General features: G+C 36.8%; 1 protein-coding gene across 2 annotated transcripts in view; it reads right to left on the minus strand.

Annotated features, from left to right (window-relative positions):
- Nucleotides 1–24970, minus strand: part of LOC132113540 (protocadherin-11 X-linked-like) — a 165188-nt gene that overhangs the window by 44475 nt on the left and 95743 nt on the right. For both annotated transcript variants that reach the window (XM_059521346.1, XM_059521347.1), the window contains exon 5: nt 24441–24642. In XM_059521346.1, the coding sequence (XP_059377329.1) occupies nt 24441–24642 (202 nt within the window). The remainder of the gene's footprint in view (nt 1–24440; nt 24643–24970) is intronic.

Genomic DNA, 24970 nt, shown 5'->3' on the forward strand with positions numbered 1-24970 from the left:
CAATTTGTGGGCCGTCTTACAAAACGGCACCCTTAATACCTGTTGATGCCCCATGGGTCCTTCCAGTTATTGCTCAGCTCCTCAGTGTATACCCTTAATTAACAGATTTTTTTTTTGCTACTGGCTTCTACGATCGCTAATATTGTAAGTTTGATGTGAATTTGGCAGTCTTTATTTTGGCTGCCCGCAGAGTGTGACGTTTTAATGATGAACGAATAATGGCTTCGAAGAGATTAGCTCATTAGCTGATGTCAATAGATCAGGGGTCTCCAACCTTTTTGTGAGTGAGGGCTCCCTGAAGGGATAAAATAGTCTTGAGGGCTACTTGTTTGATATAGGCACACACACACACACACACACACACACACACACACACACACACAGTTTCAAGTTTTGAAAAATACAACAACAAACAGTAATATTGTTAAATATTATGACTATTGAATATATAATTACCGTATATACCCGAATATAAGACAAGTTTTTGTTGTCCTAAAAATAGGCGTTTTTGTCCTAAAAAATGGGGGGTCGTCTTATATTCGCGATAAAGACAAAATCACGGGGGGAAAGGGAGAAAGAACAACGGCATAAATATGAAATAGTGCAGGGCCGGCCCTGACCAATTTGCTACCCTAGGCAAGATTTTACCTGGCGCCCCATGCATCACAGCCCATTTCACCCTGTCATTGTGTTCATGATTTAGCATATATATATATATATATATATATATATATATATATATATATATATATATATATATATACACACACACACACACACACTACAGCAGAACTGTTTCCAACACTCATAATAAATCATCATATTAGAATGATTTCTAAAGGATCATGTGATAGACTGGATGTCACATGTGACACTGAAGAATGGAGTAATGATGCTGAAAATTCAGCTTTTCATCACAGAAATAAATAATAATTTAAAGTATAATAAATTGAAAACAAATTATTTTAAATTGTAATAATATATCACAATATTACATTTTTTTCTGTATTTTTGATCAAATAAATGCAGGCTTGATGAGCAGAAGAAACTTCTTTCAAAAACATTAAAAATAGTAATGTTTCCAAACTTTTGGCCTGTACTGTATCCCCCCAAAACTGCACAACAGTCAAAATCACAGTCTGGGGACTCAGAACAACTGCTAACATTAAGTTTAAGGTAAAAATAACTGCCATGAAATTATAGTATCTTACTCCTATGCAATAAATTGTTATTTCACTACATCTCTTTACCTCTGTCTTTATCCTCTTCTCTTCTTTTTTGGCACTGTATCTATCGCAGACTATGCTCATTTATAATGTGTCATGTAAATTCGGCCTTCCGTCACAATCAGGAAACTTTCACCGTGTCTAGAACTGGCGCGATCTGCCAGGACCGTTTCTACGAGCTGTGTGTTAACAAAAGCAGTGCTGTCTACATTGGATGCGGCGTCGGGCACGCTACGCTACACAACAAATTACCAACAACTGATCGTGCGCGCGCTCTGTTTCTGACGCACTTCAAGAACTCGATGGGCGGGGGAAGATTGAAGAGCCGGACTTTTTTTTTTTTTTTTGCTTTATTTGGTAGTATTTCGAATTAATGGTTTTTAAATAGTAGCCTATTATAAAAAAAAATTCACTCGTTCACTCATTCTGGCGCCCCTATGAATGAGTGGCGCTCTTAGCATTTGCCTATGCTGCGGGCCGGCCCTGAAATAGTGACTGAATTATATAATTTACATACTTGCATGTAAAATTAGAAAAGCAACATAATATCTGTGTTTAACTAAATTAAAACGCTGCTCCTCTGTCGCGCGATACGCAGAGAGAACAAGAGAGGTGCGCGCACGAGACGCAGAGCGAGCGAGAGAGAGAGAGAGAGAGAGAGAGAGAGACAGAGAGAGACAGAGTCAGAGAGGTGCGCGCGCGCGAGACGAAGAGCGAGCGAGAGAGAGAGAGAGAGAGAGAGAGGTGCGCGCACGAGACGCAGAGAGAGAGAGATAGAGAGACGTGCAGATTCTAAATATTTTAAATTATTGAATTCTTTTATTATGTTTTAATGGTATATGAAATGTCACCAATAGTTATTTTCTCATTTTATAACATTATCATAAAAAAAAAAAATGAAAGATTACAATTCAGGCTATTTATAGAAGGTGCTCGGCGGGCGACTCAGAGACTCCACGCGGGCTACCAGGTGCCCGCGGGCACCACGTTGGAGACCACTGCAATAGATGAACAATACGGCACCATATTTCTGTGCGGGCATTGTGTATCTGAATACAGAGCTTTCTGTAATTTCTTGATTATATTGGGCCTTCCATTCCAGCCCATTCAGTAAAAAAGACAAAGACTTGGACAGTGACATCTATAATCTGAATATTAATGAAACCGCAGATAATATACTCTGTAAAATATATTTTTCTTAATCAGTATTTTTGGCTTGTTTTCCAGTCTAATCCACCTGACAAGTAAAACTGCTTTACATATCAAGACTTGATTTCAGAGATTATATCATGAATTAAGGTTTTTTTTTTACTAGATTGGCAGGTATGGTTTATTGTTGTTTAAAGAGAAAGTCAACAATAAATAAATAAATGAATTAATGAATAAATGAATAGATCCGTTTGATATTTTGGTTTAAATAATAATAATAATAATAAAAAAGTAAAAAACAAAATTGCTGAAGTTATAAGGCTTATTTTCAGAGAATATATTCTGACTTAATTTTATTATTCATATTCAATTGCCAGTTTATGTTCTTCCCTTGTTTTAAGCATAAATCAAACACATTTTGTAAGGCTTATTCTTAAAAGGTAAAGAACATCTGATAAATTGTGAAATGTATATTTATGAAAATGCTAAATTACTAAAGTAATTGAGAATTGATTTTAGAGAATATATCCCAATTTAAGTTTATTATTCTTACATAATTGGCATATTAAGTTTTTCTTGTTTTATAAGTAAATCAGAAACATTTAGTGAGGTTTATGCTTATGTTTTTTGTATAAGCATCACTATATGCTTAATTTGTATGTATCATTTAGTTTCATGCTTTCATAAATCATGCTAAAAATCATTTAGTATGATTTATGCTTTAAACATAATATACAGTATATGCTAAATCGCTAAGAAAACAAGACAGATATACTGATTAATAACTTTTGCATTTACGACCTGTTTTTGACTTTCAAAATCTTTATTAATGCTTGGAGGGAAAGAATTGGTGGAAAGAGGAAATAAAAAAATATATAGAATTTATTAAATGAGAAGGACTAATGCTCTGGTGGAGGTCAGCGAGGAGCAGCAGGATGTATAGTTTTTAGACTCAAATGTGCAGCTTGGACAACCCCTCCAGAACTCGTGTCTCGGAGCTTGTTAAAAAAGCCTAGTCGTGTGGTGTGTTATTTTAATGGCTGTTCCCATAGATTGGCCTCAGTGGCATCATGAAAGCCCATAACGGCAGATTCATCACTCTCATTGTTCACAGAGGGCATGATGGCCCGATACAAGTGCCTTGTAGGTCTGCGAAAGTCACTCGCGATGAAATCTGTCAACACAACGGATGTCTTGTCTCCATCCTCTGCCATATGCCTTTAATCTCCCGTAGGACTAGATGAGACTGCGCTGGCCTTTGACAGTCTTTAGAAATTACTAGCGGATGCTGACATTTGATTTGTGCTTACCCTGCTGCGCTCAAGCAAAACTATAACTAATCGGTGATTGATGGCATCAAAACTACAATGACACATAACACCGTTATAAAACGACAGTATACTGTATGGCTTTTTCACTCTGCCATTTCTTTTATAACCGCTTTTAACTATCAGGTGGTCATTAGCATTTGACAAGAATTATGCATGAGGTTCAACCCTCAGGACAATTGCGCACCATGATTTGCTGTGACTGAAATTTCTAACGAGGAGTGTCTACAAATCTTAACTAAGTGTGTGTTTTCCTGGGAAAATGCATGAAAAGCAATTGAAATTAAATGGATGCGTCACAGCCATGTATTTTATCAAGTAAGGCATTTCAACCTAAACTGAATGGCTGAGGTAATATGTATTCCGTCGATATATAAAAATGCATATTGTAACAGTGTAGCCTAACTAGTTTATATGCTGAGTTCCATAGGGAATAGGACAATATGCTCTGCGTATGCCAAAATTGAATGCATTTTCATCTAGTTTTGTGGGACTGTAAGGGATATCAAGTTTCAATTCAGAACAAATTGTCTTTTATAAGTGCAGATGCAATGTATCCATACTAATAGCTGAGACCCACATCTTAGAATGCTAATTTTACCGGACACGACAGTGATTGAAATAGATTTTTTTGAACAGTTACCCTCATATCTATGCAAAAGATCACATTTCTAAAGCACACAAATGGAATAAGTCACTTTCATAAAGTAAGTTGCGAAATACAAAACTATTTATTTTAACCGCTTCAGAGTCAGAGCAGGCCCAGTTTGATTCATCTTTACACTGTTAACCCAAATAAGTTGGCAACACACATGCACACACACACACACGCATGCACGCAAGCACACACACACACACGCATGCACGCAAGCACACACACACACACACACACACACACACACACACACACACACACACACACACACACACACACACACACACACACACCTTACATAACTTTTCATTTTTAGCATTTACTCTCCCTTTTGAGTGCCATAGAAAAGCATGCTGGAAAATAGAAATCCCAACTTAATGAAAAGCTTTTGTGAACTCAAAAGCAAAAGAAAGTTCAAAATACTCTAAATAACACTAAATATACTAAATAATTTGACTGTACTAATTTATTTTGCGCTACTCAAACCAATGGATTATTTTGAGCGTCAGGGTATACGTAGAGTACGAAAAATTATTGGTTGCCATTTTTGACCTTTTCATTACATGCATATGCTCAGTGGAATAAAAATAGGAAGCATGACATCATAGCATAGATGAACACTTATTTTTCTTCCCGTCTCTCTCTTTTACAGACGTCACGTTCAAAGGCAAGCTAAGATCCATGTAAGAAGTTTTGTCTTCACACAATTTCTTATCTTGAAAGGTGGAGGATTCGGAAAATGGATTGAGGCTGGATTTGGAAGGGAGGTGTGTCAGGCTGTCTCATTCTGTTTTTTTTTTCCTCTCAGATCCACCACAATTTCATATTGATGTGCTCGGCACCAACTCAAATTGCATGTCTTCTTTAAACATTTAACCAGCAAAGTGAACGATCATACTCTTTACTGGAATCCTGCTCAAATACAAATGCAAATCCCATTGCAATGAACAGATCACAGAGAAAGGATTTCACAAGCACAATACAAAGAATCACCACTTTTAAGATTGCTACACACTTTTTTGCAGAGTTTGAGAATGTTTCTTTCAGTTGATTATTTATATTCATACATGTATATTGCTTCTTCGCAAATGGCCTATTCAGAATATGAGCCTTCAAACATGTTTTGATACTGTGTGGATGAAAAGCATCGTGATCACTGTGGGAAGGCAAATGGGTTTGCTTTCTGTGAAGTACTCAAGAAAGGCGTACATTCATACAATAATTATCCCATACTCCTGCCCTATTACAACCCTACATTGACCTCTCCGTGAGAGCCATACACAACAAATTGGTTTCTTTCTCTGTAACTGCTGGTTTCTATGAATTATTGGACTTATCTTTTGATTTTAAATGTAACATTCTTTTACATTCTTTCACTATTTACAGTGTTGGTAAGAGTTTTAAAGATTTGTTTTTTATTTTTAAGAAGACTTATGTCTTAGTCAAAAATACAGCAAAAACAGTAATATTGTGAGATATTATTACAATTGCAAAATCACTGTCTTTTTAAATACAAAGTTCTGTTATTAAAGGCTAGATAGCTTGGCCTAGATATGCCACATGGCATTGATTGGTATCTTTTCATATCAGCAGCCAATGAGCTTGCTGCTCAAACTTTCAAACAATTGGCTAGTGCTAGTGCTTAAATATAATATTTTTGTACATTATAAATGTATTTATGGTCACTTTTGATAAATTGAATACATCCTTGATGAAAAAAAAGAAAGAAAAAAAACATTACTGCCCCATTAATTTTTTTGATGTTTTATCACTGAACAAGCATTAGAAACATTTTTTTTCTCTAATTCATCTGCCCCAACAATGAATAAATGAATGAATCAATCTTCATTTCAGGCTTTTCCTCAGCAACTGCCTTTATAGGGCCTTTTTGCTTCCACAATAAAAAGAGATATGAAAATCCATGTCTCCTTTGTGCCAGTCAAACCCATCCTCTTGAATGTCCAGAAAGGACACAGCTTAGAAGAGATAATCAAGGAATATATAAAGGAATCTCTCCTGCCCTAAGCCAACCATCGGTCCTTTTACAAATTCATCTGCAGCCTTCAGAGGGACTTAGCATTATATCTTAAATGCTTTCAAGTGATAACCAAATGAATAAGGAAGAGGTATGTTTTACCAAACTTTTTAATGCATTTTAATGCATTTTCTTTTAATGTACAAAGCATATTAGTTTTAAAAACACTGTTGTCTTGTTACTTGCGTCTTCATTGCACAACAATTTAAGCCATAACAGTGTAACATGCCTATAAAACAACAACAGATTTGGGTGTGTTATTGTGCTCCAGACAAAATCTCACACTATTCCAAAGAGTCTCCACACGATGGAAAATGAGCTTTGGGAAGTTCCAGAGCCCAGAGAACTTCATTTATTTGCAGACAGGTAATACCTCTAATGGGCCGTTTCTAGACAATTAAGAATCACCTTTTGTGTTTTATTTTTATTGGAATAAGAAAGCAAGGGAATCTGACCTAGAGCAACGCATGGATAATTTTGACACGTAAATCATGTGCTTATATGAAATTAGGACATTGTTAAACAAAAGAAGAGAACGGATGTGATGCATTACTGCAGTGAGAAGCCTAGAATACCCATATGCATAAGAAGAGGCGGCGATCGCACAATCCACTTGAGATGGGCTAAATGCTAAATGGGCTTGATGCTATATCTTAACTTAATGCTTTGTCAATATTTATTCGCCGCTGTGATGATCGTGAGGTTCTGTAACTGCGTGTGGTCTTCAGCTTCCTTCAAGGATCGGTTCTCCTGTGGCACATGTGTCAATTTGTCTGGTGATTTATGATGTTGACCAACTGAGCTGGTATCACCTAACTCATTCAGAGAGAGGCCGTACAGGATACTTGGCAGGCGTCCACTTTGTAATGGGAAAAGCAGTAGGCAAGCATAACCCTCATGAGGCAACAAGGAAATATGAGAAAATAAGTGGGTCAAGCACTAGGCACAAGGGCACGAGGATGGAACAGGACCTGTGAAATCAATGCTGCTTTCTTCAAGAGTTGCTTTTGTGGGATATTGAACACTACAAAATGTGTAGAAGAGTGGTGGCTGACAGTGACAAGGTGAAAGGTAAAATCCTTTTATATTTAGCTTTGATTATTTCATCCTCTGGTCATTTAAACACATAAGAGTTGACAAGGTTCATATTGTCTCCCCTGCCTTGCTATTCTTCTCCAGCCCTGAAGCGTGGAGAGTTATCAGGGTTTCTCGCTGTGTGTAGATTTTGGTGACACCGGGGCACAAAGCTGCAAGCGAGGAGTATCCTGTGATATTCCATGCACTTTTACCAACGTGTTACACCACATTCCCTCTTTGTTTAATAACGCCAAGCCGAATGAATATTTGTGTCTTTAATGGAAAACATTTCCCGAGACGAAATCCTGTGCCAAAGCAGCTCTGTTGTGCATTCGGCACAGATACCTGAGGTACCCACTGACCGGCTGATATTTCACCTCGATGACAAGATGTCACTGTTTCAAATCACATCAGAGACACAGCGTGCTTCTCCCTCGACTTGAAATCATTTATTTATTGCATTCTGCACTGCTACTCTCAACCCTAAATGTACTTGTAGCAACACTTTAAACATTTCACTGCTTAGTACAGGTGTGTTTTCCCAAAGATAAGCCATTTTGCTTTAGGTTAAACCTGTTATCTGCCTTACATTGCAGTGTTAGGTTTATCTGGAGTAAGCACTTCCTTTGTTGCCATGAGGTCTCCCAAAGGCAAAAGAGAAGATGTCTGGCTCATCAACTGTTTTCTCATTATGCTTCTTTTTAGTACACAGTGCAACACAACAAAGGCTAAGGCAAATTGTAGGACATTATCGCGTTTAATGACCTTCCTACGAGTCAATGGAACGGAACAGAGGTGTTTTAAAAAAACGTTCAGAGCGAATGTTATATATTTTTTTCCAGACCAGTGTAATGCTTTCTTAGACTGATTAGTTATGAAAAAAATTCTGATGCAACCATTAACCCCAAAAGGGAAATCACTATGAATGAACTATTTGTGCCCATTGTTTCCAAAAAGTTTTGGGTAAGATTTTTAGTTTTGTTTTTCTCATTTGGGCTGCATTTACAAAATTACAGCAAAACAGTAATATTGTATAATGTAATTTCTAATAATGGTTTTCTGTTTTCTAAAGTATTTTAAAGTATAATTTATTCAGAATTTTCAGCAACTATTATATCTTCATTGTCACATTATTCTTCAAAAACACTTCTATTATATGCTGATTTGGAGCGTTCCATATTATTAACAGTGCTGAAATCAGTTGTGCTGCTTAATTTTTTTGTGGAAACGATTGATATATTTTTTTTCTTTCTTTTCTTCTTCTTTGATGAATAGAAAGTTGAAAAGCATCATTTATTTGAAATAGAAATAGTTTCTTACATTATAAATGTCTTTCTAATCAAATGAAGGCATCTTCGCTAAATAGAAAAATAAATATTTTTTGTATTTACTGTGATCAAATTGCCTTTAGAAAGCAGAATGCAACAGTAAGAAAAGCCATATTCTGTGGATTTCTATAAATATATATATATATATATATATATATATATATATATTAGAGTATTTTTCTTCCCCAAAGCACCCGTGTTTGAAAACCTCTGCACTAAAGGAATTACACAAATCAGGAAACACAACTGGGCAAAACAATGTGCCATGATGGTTAAGTGAATTTGCCCCTAATTGATCTTTTCAATTCTCAACATGTGTTTACGGTATTGCTATAATATATAAAAAATACACTATCAAATGGAATAGTAGGTGAGCTATGACAGAATGGCTGTTAAAAAGCATGGATAGTATTAAGAAGTACATGACTGTAATGATGTTTTCAGTTGAAGAAATCATAGCAATCATAGCTTTATTATTATGTGTAAAATTAGACCACAGGCACCGCTTTCACTAGGCCATATGGGCTGGAGCACAGCCAGGGGTCTGTCATTAACATAAAGATATGAGATGAAAGCATACAACAAACAAGTAAATGGAAAAGCGAATGAAAATATCCAGAAATCAAATTTCTATCTATGTAGGGTTAACCAACTGATAGCAATACAGTGCAGTTGAAGGACAATTCACAATTGCTGTTTCTGGGGAAAAAGTGCTAGAAGGAGACTTTTTCCAAGACCTCTTGCATGATTTTAGTAAATGGGTTAATTTGATATAAATCATCGTCGAGCTAGATGTGGGAGTATCTCATTTACAAATTGTGTCCTCGTTTGTTAGTGGCACGGCACCTCAATTACCCGCCGAGCAGCTTTTTATTTATTCATGCGCACAAAGTCATGTATTCATGAGGATTAAGCAGAGAGTCTCACAGAGACTGGCAGGCACAGACGGCATATTTTAACAGAAGAGGAAAATCTGACACAGATTAAACCATAAGTAGATAGGGAAGAATGGAAGACCCCTGGATTTGTGCATTCATAGTTCAGTACATGGTCAGTTTCCCAAACTGCCCCATTCTGAGAAATCATCCTCAGCATGAAAAGACTTAGGGCACAAAGTTCAAAGAACAGTTCATGCAAAAAATTAAATTTCGGACAACATTTACTCTCCCTCTTGTCGTCCTAGACCTCTTTTCTCCATCAATCCATTTGATGGATTTGGAACTTGTGAAACTAAGAAGGAGATTTTTATTCATTTATATCCCTATTTGTTTTTGTTTTGTTTGTTTTTTAGCCCTATGATAATTTTGTATGAGAAATGGGTAGAATATAAGGCCCACCCCCCCAATTTTAATGTTTATGTGAGAATAGCATATCATTTCTGAATTAATCAAGCAAGCTTAATTTTGTAAAAATTCTTTTGCATCCTTTTTAAAGCTTGAAACCTCTCATCCCCATTCACTGTCACTGTACGGAAAATAATGACCATTACTTGACTCATATATGAACGTGAGTAAATGATGGCAGAATGGATGAACTACCCCTTTAAGATGGAGCATATTGACGGGCAAATGTCACGACTATTTTATGTTAGAGAATAAAAGAAAAAAAAAAAAAGTATATTGGAAGAGAAATGCATCACTGTTAAGCCAGTCTAATGAATTCCCACTATATTGTACACGAACAGAAGAGGGGGAGGTGATGTAGTGACATTGTGTAGGAGAATATAGAAAGTGAATTGGTGTAGCTATCTGTGTGACTGATTTTTATAATAAACCACATTAAAACATACAGTGAAGCTTCAAAATGTGCCACAGGACAAACACTCATTCTGGTAACTTGAAAGCGAGGAACACCAGCATTATCCATTTGTCTTCCTGGCTCGTACTTCTCATCAGGAAATCCTGGGTATTCTTTTTCCAGCCCGTACTCACAGCCACATTAGACACATTTATCAGGATTCGCCAACACCATTATGACAGGCCTTATCAAATTATCTGTCGGCCCAACTGGCTGTGAATGAAGAATTAGAAACACTAACTTCACTGAGGAATGCAATTTGCTTGGATCCAGCGTGTCGAATGCTCGCAAGCGTGGCGCGGGGCCCAGTGGAGGGTTAACAGAATGGTCGCTGCATCCTGATTGGCTGTCTGTTGGGACAGATGTCCTCCTGTCGCTCTGACTCGAGAGGTGGATGTCCCTGCAAGCCATGACAGATGCTCCGAAAGGTAAAACAGATGGAAGTGACTCAGGGAGTGTGTAGCTATGGGCAGTTAAGTTGAGGAATAATGGGAATAATCATTCTAAAAAGCAAAAGGCTGTTCGTTACAAAGCGACCACGCATACCCAGGCAGCCCTGCAGAAAGGTAGAGACACGAAACTCCTGAGAATGATTAAAAGCATCTCCCACCGTTCGGCGCAGGCAGCTATATTCAGACGCTCTGCTCCGCTACCCATTTTTTCTCAGACAGGGGAAGAACAGGTGTGCACCATCACACCGGGAACCAAGTATGCAGTTCCCAAGCTTAAGAGTGTTTACCGGTGTTGTTAAGAAATGGAGTGTAAAATGCCTAATTATATACACCTTGTACACCGTGTTCGTTAAGAATTATGAATTCAAAATACCTTTGGCATAATGAAATGCCTACTAGAGATCTTAATAGGACGATTAGTCACAGGACAGGCTGGTTTGAAAAACGTGTGTTTTGATTTAGCACTAAGCAGAACCATAACGCGGCATAATGCGTCTTGCTGAAAAATCAGCCCGGCTCGGTGGCGTCTGTGCCGTGGAAGATGTTGCATTACCCATATGAATCTCAGCTGGCTTGTGTTTTTTGCTCCTTCAGGTTCTCTCATTATTAACTTATGAAACCCTCTTCACGGCCGTGTGAGACAGCAATATGAAGCAGGAACATTTCTCTGAAAATAAGGGCTTGGGCATTCACTGGATAAACACGGGGCCTGCTTTATGGGTTCTACCTGCGGGTTGCCATTGGAGACACGGTGTCTCTACAAAGACATGCATAATTAACTGAAACTGTAGAGTGTGGAGGTGTAAAAGAGATCTACGAGCTGAAACGCATCAAGGCGTGTATTATCAGTAGAGCATCTCTCGTCATTAGAATGCAAATCTACAATTTCAAGGACAAAACCCTCATCAGCTGGTGCAATTGTGCCTCTGCTGTCCTCACGCCTGGCCCTCTCGTCATACCTTCGTTTGCAACTTTGCGTGTGTGGATTAGTACGCTGTGCCTCGTTTGAAGTTGCATTTTTACACTGACAGCAGGTCTGATCATCAATTATTACAGCTCACTGACTCTAAAATGGGCATATCCCCTGGTGTGACACTTGCAGCTTTGACCACAGGCATGAGAGAGAGAGACCGGGAGAGAGTGAGAGAGTTATCCCAGAAGAGCAGTGCACCTGCATGCACAGTGACATCAGACATCAAAGTGGCAGAGGAGAACGGCCATGCCGCAAGACAACATCTGCCTCCCGCTGTGACCGACTAGTTAAGCCAACTACACAATCAAGGACACACACAGTGCCTCTGTTAAAACCGCTGCAGACCCGCTTTAGAAATCGGACTAGAAGTTGTTTACAAGTAGACATTTTACTATATTTAAATGAAACACTATCGGTTTAACTTTCAAATTAAATTTGAATGATAAATTACATTAAAATTATGTACTTAGAAGTAAAAATTATGATTTGCCATATAAATCATATTGAAAATCTGTATTATTAAGTAAAATACAAAATCTTTCTTTCCTTTTTTACACACACACACACACACACACACACACACACACACACACACACACACACACACACACATTATAAGAAAGGATAGATGATAAATAAATTAAAAATAAAAATAATGATGGCTGCTATCTGTATGGTTTAAAATAAAATGTAGAATATTTTTTTATTTTTTTATTTTTTATTTTTAATATATTTTTTACCATGTACCATAAATAATATAAATAAACATATAATGCTTGAAAGGTTGTGAGTGTATAATTATTATTATTCATATTATTATTATTTGCAATCTCATTTTCTTTCTTCTTCTTTTTTTACAGTAAAGTTTGAAATTATGGCTCAGATATAATGCTAGTGTGTTATACCCACATCAAATGATGTGCATAATTCCATACTGTAGATCTTAATTAAATTGCAGTGTTTGGACCCATGGTGGCATGATGAAACTTAATCAGAGAACACCAACAAGGACTGTCTTCTTTTAACTAGAGACCAGGAACATGGTAAATAAAGATTCATACACAGTATCTGGTTCAACATGGAAAACTTTGCATGGCGTGACAGATGCTGAACAGCTGAAACCCCTGGGAGTTAGGACTGCCTGGAATGAGAGCAAATCAATGCAACGAAGCAGGTGCGCAGAAGAATCAGGGCACAGGGACACTGGTGGCTGGTCGGCACAGCAGCTGGAGGTGCACTTTGGTGGCTCTCCTCGACGGAGACGGCGCAAAGTGGCAGGCAACTGCTTGACCCTCCTGGTGCTCCGATGCCTGGAGGTCCCACAGATGCTGGGTAGCAGCATCATGGCCTGCGAACTTGACCATGGCAAATGTGATGAATGCATCAGCTCTTCTGTGCGCAAGCTACGCCTCTGCCAGACCTCCATGTTCAGTGTCAAGCCCTCAAAAGCTCCTGTCATATTTTGTTAGCCCAAACACTTCCTGCCAGGGCAAGTCTAATCCATCCTCCATGTGTCCCGAATGAAATCCTTTTTCTTCCACTCAGCAAAGCTACCTTGTTCCCACACTCCATCTGTCTCTGTTACTGGCCCCGAGCTCTTTCTGAAGTCATCCATTTGTTTGAGAATACCAATTTATCAAAGAATCAGAGCTCACATTGATCACCGGACCACAGGGTGCCACCAGGTAATCCGGTTCCTGCATGCACATGCACACACGCCTGGATTACATCCTACTGACCCGTGTGAAGATAAAGGACTGGGAGCTAAAAACGATTACTTATTCACATTCGATCGGTCTCATATTAGCTATGTTTCACTCCTCTTGTTGATAAATTGGAAATAGAGTGAGCTACATTTTGCTTTGATATAACAATAGGTAAGGTTTTCTCTCAAAATATCAATCTTAAATAGCCCAGATGCCTCATCGACTGAATGCCCTAGTTTACAGAAGAATTTGCAGATGTTTGGTTTCATGAATATGCAATATGTGATTTGCACTAATACTAAATCTAAAATGGCTTCAGTGGTTTATTAACCTGACACCAAAAAAAATGTCACGGGTTAATAAAGTTACTGTCACCAAAAATACAACCCCTAAGATGCTGAGTCTGTTTAGCTTTAAAAGAATATTGACGCTCGTTTTTTTCGGTCAATAATCCTATCTGAGGCCCATCTTTATCCTTGGCACTGTCTGCATAAGAAAAATGAGAAAGAGGTGTGGACATGCATTTTAATCAATTCGCTGTGGCATATTTTAGAGACCCACTTCTCTGTGTAGACACAACAGACCTAACATTAGATGCCGGTAAGAAATCAGGCATAATTTTGTTGAAATGTCATATATAAATAATATAATAAAAACTCTTATTTTGAGTGGTTTAAACAAATTACCTTAAATGTAAAAAATAAATAAATAAATACTGCACGGTCTATTCATGTTGCTAGACAAATAAATTAAATGAATACAAATTAAGATTAAGTGGAACATAATCTAACCACACATGCAACCAATATCTGAAGCTCACATTTAGTCTCCATGCGACAGTTCTGTTCAAAACCCGAGGTTTTTAGGATTTACTGTTGTATAAGAGAAAACAAATTCTTGTCAAACTATTGGCAACAAATGGCATTTAATAAAACATCAACATGTCAATTTTTCAGTTTCTTTCTGTGTTTTCTTGTTGCATCTCAATGAGGCAGCAGGCTGTTCGTACCTATCCCTTGCACCATGTCAAATCAAGCACGCTGGATTCTGTAGACGTCAAAGAGGCAAGTGTTTCTGAGGGATGATAGACTTCTAACAAAATGCATTTGATTGATGGAACTGGAGTCTGCAGTCTGGTTCTGTTCACAAAGTGAATCAAGAGCATGAAAAATGTATGTGTATCCAAGACAAACATATAGGCATTTTAATGCTTTGACAATGAGCTGCTCTACAGTACATATCTCTCTGGCAACCACACATGAAAGTGGCCACTGAAATCATGCCAATTGGGAGAAACGTAATCAAAATGACATTTAGATGATGAAGCCTCAAAGTGTCATGAACAGAAGTGCCTTTGCAGCCTGTCCAGGTTCTGGTCATGACTGGTCACGGATGAATAAACACTGGGTCCAAGGACCTCCTCAGTCCCAAGATGGGAAACTTTTGGTTTTAGTTTGGTTATGAAAATATAAATTGCTGAATATGCTATAATTATTTTATTTATTTTATTATTATTTATTATATGAATTTAAAATGACATGAAAAATATAAACAAGTCTTTCATATCATAATAATATTAATAATAACAAAAACTTTTCATATTAATAACATGACTTTTCATATTTCAAAAAAGTAACTATAGGGATTCTCTGATTCTATGAGTTTTACAGATATACACAGAAGTCTAAAATTAATCTGAAATCAATCTGTTCAGTTTATAAGAAGTTTGGAACGTACATGACAATAATGATACTATAAAGTGTCAAGAGTTGACTTTGAAAATCAGGTCCAACCTTCAGAAAAAAATCTCCACTACCAAATCTTCAGCACCTGTCGATGCTGCTAGGGTGTGGATTTCTCCTATTGAAGAGAGCACATGCATATTTAATTATCTTTTACTTTGTGAATCTGTATTTCTTTTGTCTTTGGTTTTTCAAGAACAGGTGATTTCAATTTTCAGAATCATATTACTTGTCAGAAAAATGAGACACGTCGCCTTGATAGCCAGTTGTTAGCAAGTGCTTTTGAACTGGGTGTTTGAAGTTCCCCCACAGAGTTCAGAATGCTTTATCCAGAGATGCAATCAAACGTGAAATCCTCCAAATCAGACATGAGACTTAATGAACATGTTAACAAGCGCCGAATAGCTGTTTTAATTGTCAGAGCTTTTGAAATCCCAGTCAGAGAGTTCCACAGTCAGTTTTCATTCAGAACTTGTGTTCATTCAGAAAACACTTCAAATGAGTCTCCAAATAATGTCCGAATGTTGGATTGAAGGTAGTTATGGATATTTTATCGACAAAAGGTCGATAAATGATCTCATGAGAATACGTGTGTATTTTTACGTTAAGTGTGGTTCTACAACACGTACATTTACTTACGTTTTCATGCACATAAAAACGTACAACATTGACGTATTTATAGCAGTAAAACATACAAATACTTACGTATTAGCAGCTAAAAAAACTTAAATAATCTAACGTAAAGTGTGAATGTATATGAATTCCCATGTATTAATATTAAAATCGTGGCTTTAATTATTTAAATCTGTTGTATTTAATTGTCATGAAAGCAGTTTACTCATCTACTTAATAGGAAATAACATTTCTGTGCATGCTGCAAACTCATTTAGGGGAATTAATGTTAAACGAGACTACACTTTGAAACCTTAAAATTAATAAAATTTCTGTAATTGTTTAACCATTTTGTAATATTTTGCTGTACGATTTTCTCCTATCCAATGACTGACAATACAACCATAGATACACAAAAGCACAGCATAAAATTACAAATCACATCCATTTTATTTGTTTGATGTACTCCATATCTTTAGAATCCAGATGATTGCAAGGAACAGATCCAAATTCAGTCCTTTATCAATCGATCTTCATCTTCATTCTCAGCAACAGTGACCCCCAAGGTCAAAGTCCACGCTCATTATGATTCGAATTTGAAAATAGCGTCAGTGCACCCTCGAGAAATGTTACGACATGGTTTACGGCACTGATATCGAACGGTCATTGGTTCTCACCTAATTCGTCACAGATTGTGACATGCCGTGTTTCAGTTGATAGACATTTGAAATGAGTATTGTGCCTTCACGTAGAGAAGACAGATTCATAATTTCACGGATTAATAAATTAAATTCTGCTCTGTACCCTATAAAAACTACAACGTATTACCTCCAGAGAGGACTGCGACTATAACTCATTATTATTTGAACTACTTTTGGTACCACTTTTGATATTTTGGCAAAAAAAAAATAAATGATTAACCTTAAGTTTGTTTGTCTGCTATTCATTTATTTATAACAGTAACGTTGTGTAGTTTTAAGAAATGGTTATGGGTAGGTTTAGGGGTAGGTGTAGGATTAACTTTAGTGTCTCAAAATATCGTTTTAATGTTATATTTTTACTTAAATTGTCATTTTCCTACACATTTCTGTCCATTATGTTTTATTCTTTTAACATTCTGTATAAAATGGGTAGGTTTTTCGGGTGGGGTTTAGGGATCTTACATTTATCAAAAAAATTATAAAAAGGGAAAATATACATAAGTATTATAATCAGATACGCATTGAAAAGCAGCTTCATGAGCAAATTTCTATGGATAACTGACTGGTCAGAGAACACGTTCTATCTGTACGTATTTGAGGTTGTTTTTACGTAAATTTAGATACGTATCGAATCTATAAATTCCGTCCAGATAATACGTAAAAGATACTATAAATACGAAAAGGCACATACGTAGTGGACAGTTTTAATTTACGTCTAAATATGAACGTTTTGATTGTGAGATCAGGCTGCCATGTATGTGGATAATGTGTGTGGGGGAGGGGGGGGGGCAATCAGAATGAGTGTGTGTAACCAAAACTAACTAAATGAATATATAAACATAATTGTTCTCATTTCTAATAATTTTCTAATACATATTAACATTTTAAGTTGTAGAAATGAACAGGCATTATGAGCAAACATTAATTAACAAACAAATGAACAGTTGCATGCTTTTAAATTAACATTAAAAATTAAATTCATTTATTTATTTATTTTTGGCTCAATCCCCAGCAGCGCAACACTTAATACACTGTCCTGGAGCTTTCTTGTATGACAGATTCCTAACTCTTCCTGGGAAACAAAGGAGATTTTAGTAATCTGACTTGACTTTCCAGATCAATACATTGTCTCCCCAAGAAAACTGTCAATGGCATTTGAAGTAGACTAAACACAGGTTCCCCTTAATATCAGCTCAAAGAGTCAATTCTTCCCTAAAACCCTCTTGGCTATGACAGATAAACAGATGAAACCAATCAAATCCCACCTGACCATGGCCAGACATGAAACAGGCAAAGACAGAAAAGAAATAAGGGCAAAACTGGCATGAAAATACTAAAAATGTGTACATTCGTCCTGCCGCTGGTTTAATTTAACTCGGTCTTAACGCAGCAGCTGGAAATAGGTTCCAAAACCCTGCAGCACAAAATCAGTTATTTGTTTAGCTTGAGAGAAGCCAACTTTGCAAATACGGTTTGGTTCAAGTGACCATCCCAATATGATTACTGGTGTCCCGTGGAAGGTCTTTAACAAGCATGCAAGCAAAAAAAGCTTTTTCATCCCAGTCGTTTCATTTCTCGTCTGTTTTTATTCCTTTTAGACTCAAGCTTTCATGCATGCTGGGCCGGGGATGAGATGACTTACTATGATGGTTGAAATACAGGCATTGCTTTGATGCAGTTGTGTCATATTACAACTCCGACTGAGATATTATGCTTAAATCAGTCGGAGTATTGCTATTATGATGAAAAAGGACAACAGCTAAAACGGCTTGCTTTTCAGGATGTCTCAACATCAACCAGGGACTCGCAGGCAGTCACTGATTCATATGTTTTCATCTGAATCAGATATTATTTCACAATGTCAAAATTGAAACAAAAGCAATGCTGAACAGTTTCAAACATGTAGCCTGTTTCCCTGGTAGTTAAGCAATTATTTTTGAATGTAAGAAGTTCATGTACCTATAAAAGTCACAATTTTGAGTAAAAGGTTTCCAGGGTGAATTCTGATTGGAAATGGAAAATAAAATGTAGTGTAATTAAGCTACATATTCATTACCAATGACTGAATAAAATAATAGGCAGCCTTAATTGATTTAATGAAAATGCATTTTACACAGCATCCCATCACTTTGTGCAATGTTTATAGCATTGTTTTACATGCTCCGCTTGAGATTATCTGAAAAGGCCAACCTAGCATCTGTTAAACCACTAACAGCAATAACAGCTATGCTCTGCCAAAGGGAAAAAGAGCGAGAGCATTTCATTTCTTAGGCTAAACCAAGTCCATGCTTGATTCAGTTTTAGACACTGCAGGAGAAAACAATGACAAAAAATACCCAGGAAAGCACTTAGGGAAAGTATATATTGAAGTTCTTATGCTGAAAGTGTTATTAAAAGTCTAATCTTATTATATTTAGACTGAATAAAATGGATTGGTTTATTTGAAAATATTTTTTAGACACCAGATTAGATTTTAGAAAAGTAAGACATAAGCTGGTCACATGAGGCCATATGCTACACATCGCAAAATCTCTCTCTCAATGGCTAATACTTTACTAATGACACTGCAAAAAAAAAAAAAAAAAAACATATTAGCTGTTAATATGGAGACTCCCTGAGACTAAATCGGTTAGACTTCACTGTTGATGCATGAAAAAATCATATTCAAAAGAAAAATGGACTTCATGAAGGCACTTTATAAGCTATGTATGCCTTCATTTATATGATTCAAGATGAATATTTTAGTAAATTCCATGAATGTGGCATTACATCAGCATCCATTCAGAATTTTTTGTTATATTTCTGAAAGCATACGCTTAAAAAATATGTTTAAAAACAATGGGGGGAAATACAGCTATATCAGTAATTAATTATTTTACACTACCAAAAGTTTTAAAACTTCAAAAGTTTGAGGTAAAAGGAATGATTACCTTATTCAAGAATAAATTTTTTTATTGTTTAAAAGTGACTGTAAATAAATTTATCTTACAATGTTTTGACTTCAAATGCTGCTTCTTTTAAAACTGACATTCATCAAAAAATCCCAAAAACAAACATATCACAGTTTCCACAATAAATAAGCAGCACTACTCTTTGATAATAATAGTAATAAATGTTTCTTAAGCAGCAAATATTATAATGATTTCTGAAGGATCATGTGACACTGAAGACTGGAGTAATGATGCTGAAAATTTCACAGAAATAAATTGCATTTTAAAATATATTCCAAACAAAAAAACAAGCTTCTTCATTAGCTGTTCTTTTCCATTAGTCACCTGGTGGCCATAAAAAACATAATGCAATTGCTACGAGGTTTCCACCAGTCCAACATCTGCGAGGGTTATTAAGGATGTAAATCAACACACACTGCAATGCTACATGATTATAGATCTATAAATAACCCTTATGTAATTAATCTGACTTATTTGGAAGGAAACAATGTGACTCATGCAATCACGAAGCACACCATTATGGCAAATTAGCTTTGTAGTGCGCAGTACTCACCTCCTTACAAACACTAGACTCAACACTTTCAAGGCAAAGCTTAATATAATTGTATTTCACACACTGTGTCCAAACGGTTCATTAAAACCAGAAAAAATGTATTTAAGATTACGTTTGTTTGCTTAAATAAGTAACCACCTGGATTCCACGGCAGCGCTGATCCCAAACATACACTTTAATGCATAATACTGTTTGATGTTAAGTACAAAGGGTTGGCCGCCTGAAGGGACAGCGAAGATTTAAAAATGTTCATTGCATGAGAAGTTCCCTTTTCTCTCTGCCAGCTGTTCGGGAGGATGGAAGCACAGGGTGGTGGCAGAGATACAACAACGTCCATGCTAATTCGGCAAACAGCAGACTGGGGTCTTTAGCCAATCGGCCAGAGGCTGTGGCAAATTTGAGCTGCTCAGAGCACAGTTTGGTAAAAATGAGCAAATATACTGGTGACCGTTTGATAAAGAAAGCCCGAGGAGGCAAAGCAAAAGGGAGCCATAAAACGAACGACCTCCTGCCTCATAAATAACAGTAACATAAATGCCACATGAACTTTATTTCGAAAGCGGGCGGTCTAATAAAGACGCTGTTTTAAAAAAGGAGCGGAGAAATACATTGTCGCAAGAAGGCCATATCCTCTGCTTTTCCAACTGCTATTACGCAAATCACAATGACACACGAGACCTTGCCATGCCACCTTTCAGTGCGTAAACTTGCTTCACATCACCTTTTCCCTGGGTCTGCCACCGGTACTCTGTTCTTTTTCTCAATCCCCCTTCGTCTTGCTCTCTCTCTCTCTCTCTCCCTTGCTCTTGTTCTCACTCTTTTCAAATTGAGACGACAAGATAAGCGATTGCCACAGCTACAGCTGCCTGCTGCTCATTGATAAAACCATATCTAATCCGTCTTGGGCTCCCTACGCCTCCAATGCACTCCTCTCACAGTCTCAGAGTCTGTCAACAGAGAGGGGATCTATCTCTCTTTTTGAACGCTCAGCCACGGTTACAGTTTTTATCAGTGAACTTTTGGGCTTGGAAATGGGGACCGAATGAGATGGTTGACTTATGTCTTCAATGAGCACACATTGGGTGGTCCCATCACGCTTGAGGAGATGATGTCAGTCTTTTCTCTTCTGCTTTATGCCATCTCGAACTACTCTTCTGCTGATTTTGAACAAATGACATGATTTCTATCAATCTGGCTTTTGCACAACAGCAAATAATCTTGGGATGAAAGTGCATGATGTATTTTTCATTTTAAGCAGCGTTGGATTTCTCATGTTTATTCATGAGGCCGTCAGTTTGGAAGCTTTCAGGTTTTTTCAGCTTGTGCTTTGACAATAGAATAAATGATAGATTTTGTGTACAAAGAATGGTTTGCTTGCACAGATGAAGTTGAAGTGAATAGAAACAGTGCGATAAGAAGACTGACTTCAGAATTCCCTCTCATATTTCTCATATATCATTTGCAGTCTGAATTACCTGAGAGCATTTTAGCCTCCAGATAGAGGGGGTAGTGGGGGGATTGCCAAAAAAGGTGTCCACTTTGCCAATTAACCCAGTTCCCAAATGACACGGACATCGTGCTCCCATTTACAAGGCTGATTTTATGAAGCCTGAGATGCATCCATCGCAGAATATTAATGAGCCAGAGAGCAATCACTTAGCATATGCAAATCACTAGTAGTGTTATTGTTTGTTTCTTTTTACAGGATGATGCACAGAATCAGCCCATTATCCAGCTTGTTGTGATCACTCAGTGTATGAAAAATAGTACACCAAAAATTTCCAAAAAGTCAGATATGGAATTATTAGTTTGTGGTATACAAACCATCCAGTGCATGTCAGGAATATAATATACTAAACTGCATATAGCCCTAAGCCTGTATATGACTGTAACATGTGCCTTAAAACATAAAAACAAAAACAACAACAACAAAACTACTACTTAGTCTTAGAGGGATAGTTCACCCCAAAAATGTAAATTCTGTCATCAGTTACTCATCCTCACCAAACCTGTATAAGTTTCTTTTTCCTTTGAACATAAAAGAAGAACAGTTGAGAGTAGCCATTAACTTACATAGTATGGGGGGGAAATACTGTCCAAGCCAATGGCTACTTGTTAACTTGCTACCATAGCTAATGTATATAGCTTTTATATTATTATTATTATTATTATTATTATTATTATTATTTTAAGTAGCAGTGTGGTGTGACAAAATACTTTTTTTGTCTCTCTCTTATCTCTTATCTTAAGAGAGAGTTTACCCACAGATGAAAAATCTGCTAATTATCATTCAGTATTTCAAAGTCTTGAGGTTTGAAATGACATGGGGCTGAGTGAATGATGACAGAATTGTAATTTGGGAGAACTAACTGTTTAATTTCATTAGCTTAGTGTTTAATGTAAATTAATACTTAATTATTTTAATTCTGTCACCCCAATATTCACATTGTTTTAGATAAATGCTGCTCATTTAAAAATAATTATATAATCAGATCATAAAAAAAGAATGTCTCCTTATATATAAAGTACACACACATATATACATATACAATGTAAAAATAGGGTGTCAAAACAGTTTATATGGAGATATGTGTATATACAGTATGTGAGATAGGTGTTTGTATGCATAGAAAAACAATTATGTCCAGTTTATTAGACATATATATGAATGTAAAAAATATGGATTTAAATGCATATACACTTTAGGATAGGGCACAGTTTGAGAGAACACGTTGCATTATCAGAGAGAGCAGGCTAGTTCAACAAAAGCTAATCTAAGAGCAAAGACCACCATGTGTATGTAAATAGTTTGGCGGGAGTAGAGCTGAAGAAATGCATTCATTCTTACACAGCACTGTGAGTGTCATAGCTCGGCTGCAGTGTAGAACTGAAAGACATTTGTGCTTCAGTCAGAGACGCTACTGTCTCATTTATGGACCAGAAAGAGAGGATATCTGAAGGTGGACACCCAATTTATTTTATTCATGTGCTTTTTTTTTTCTCTCAGTATTGTTTTGCCATAAACAACATGAATAACATTATGGCACTTCAGCCATATTATTGATGTGTAAGCCAGAAAGAGATGAAGAGATCTGTGCTGATCACAGGATCTGGCAGACGCACCTGACCATCCTACGGTGTTTGAGATACAAGGGCTTTACCTCCCTGGGTCATGGTGAGAATCAAACACAATAACTGCTTATATGCAGCATGATGAAGAAGATCTACTAAGCTTACATTCACAAACACCAGTCGGTCATACTAAAGGCCATGCAATATAGAGTAGCGCAGCAGTAAATACTAACCAGCTCTTTTGCGCCTCATTAAACAATAACAACTTGAGCAAATAAACACCCTCCCTAAACAAGCATTATTTGTTCTGCAAAGCACTATTGCAGAAGGTAGCATAATGTTCACTTAGCAGCAATGTGCCCTATAAACTTTGCATTTCTGATGCTGCGTCCAGCACTATTTCAAAAGTCTGGAGTCAGGTAGGTGTTTTTTTTTTACATCATAATTCATAATGTAACAGAATATTTTCTAATAAACATTGTTCTTTTGTACTATTCATCAAAAAAGTATCATGGTTTTTAGAAAATTATAAATATTAACTAATATTTACTGATTTCAGTATTGATACACTAAATAAATAAATGAAATAAATGAAAGAAAGAAAGAAAGAAAGAAAGAAAGAAAGAAAGAAAGAAAGAAAGAAAGAGATCATGTGACTCTGAAGACCGGAGTAATGGCCGCTGAAAATTACACAGCTTTGCCACCACATAGATTACATATGGAAATATATACATATATTCAGATAGAAAACAGTTATTTTAAATTGTAAATCACATTTACCAATAATACCGTTTTTACTTAGCTTTCAGTCAAATAAATGCAGCCTCATTGTGCATAAGAAAAAAAATATCTTAGTAATGCATATATCAAAGTGTGAGAAATATGTGACGCAATGGTCAAACATACTCATCTGAATATTTGCATAGATGAAGAATTAAAAACCTGTGTATACGTAAAATAACAACATTGCTTAGCAATTTATCAGCCTAGGCGGCATGGAGGAGGTCACAGTTGATATTCCTCTGCCTTTTGCCTGCTCAGATGCTGAAAATGTGCTGGTAAAGGACAGCAGTCAGTACTTACTGGACTCGGGGTCAGAGTTGCCGTCACCCTCAGTGCGGCTGTTCGGTGAGGTCTGTTCATAGTACTCTTCCTGAGGGAAGCCTAAGGGCAGAGGCTGGGTGATGCTGGCACCGCTATTGGGCTCCTGCTCTCCGAGCCCGCTGTCACTGCAGCTCTCCTGAGAGCCGTCCGGGAGGTGAAAGGTCACGCGGCGTTGCGTCTGCTAAAATACACACACAGAAAAACACACAGCAGTCAAGCTGAGAAGGCAGTGGCTTCAGGCTTTCAGGAAGGAACAGGAGACTTCATTTTAGAATATTTGTTCCTGTGTACCAGAGTCACAGCTCTGGACCTGCAGCTGTATTTTAAAATGAAAAACATTTAAAATGTCTTATTTTAATCACTGCAAAAAGCGAAAACACAAATGTTATCTTAAAGTTGAAGTGTGTAATATTTCAATCACTAGTATTACCAATGGAGTCACAGAAAATATGAAAATAAAAATGAAGCAAGAACAGGAAAATATATTTCACCAAGTACGTTTAGTGACT

The sequence above is a fragment of the Carassius carassius genome, chromosome 33 (assembly GCF_963082965.1).
Source record: "Carassius carassius chromosome 33, fCarCar2.1, whole genome shotgun sequence".
Classification (NCBI taxonomy): domain Eukaryota; kingdom Metazoa; phylum Chordata; class Actinopteri; order Cypriniformes; family Cyprinidae; genus Carassius; species Carassius carassius.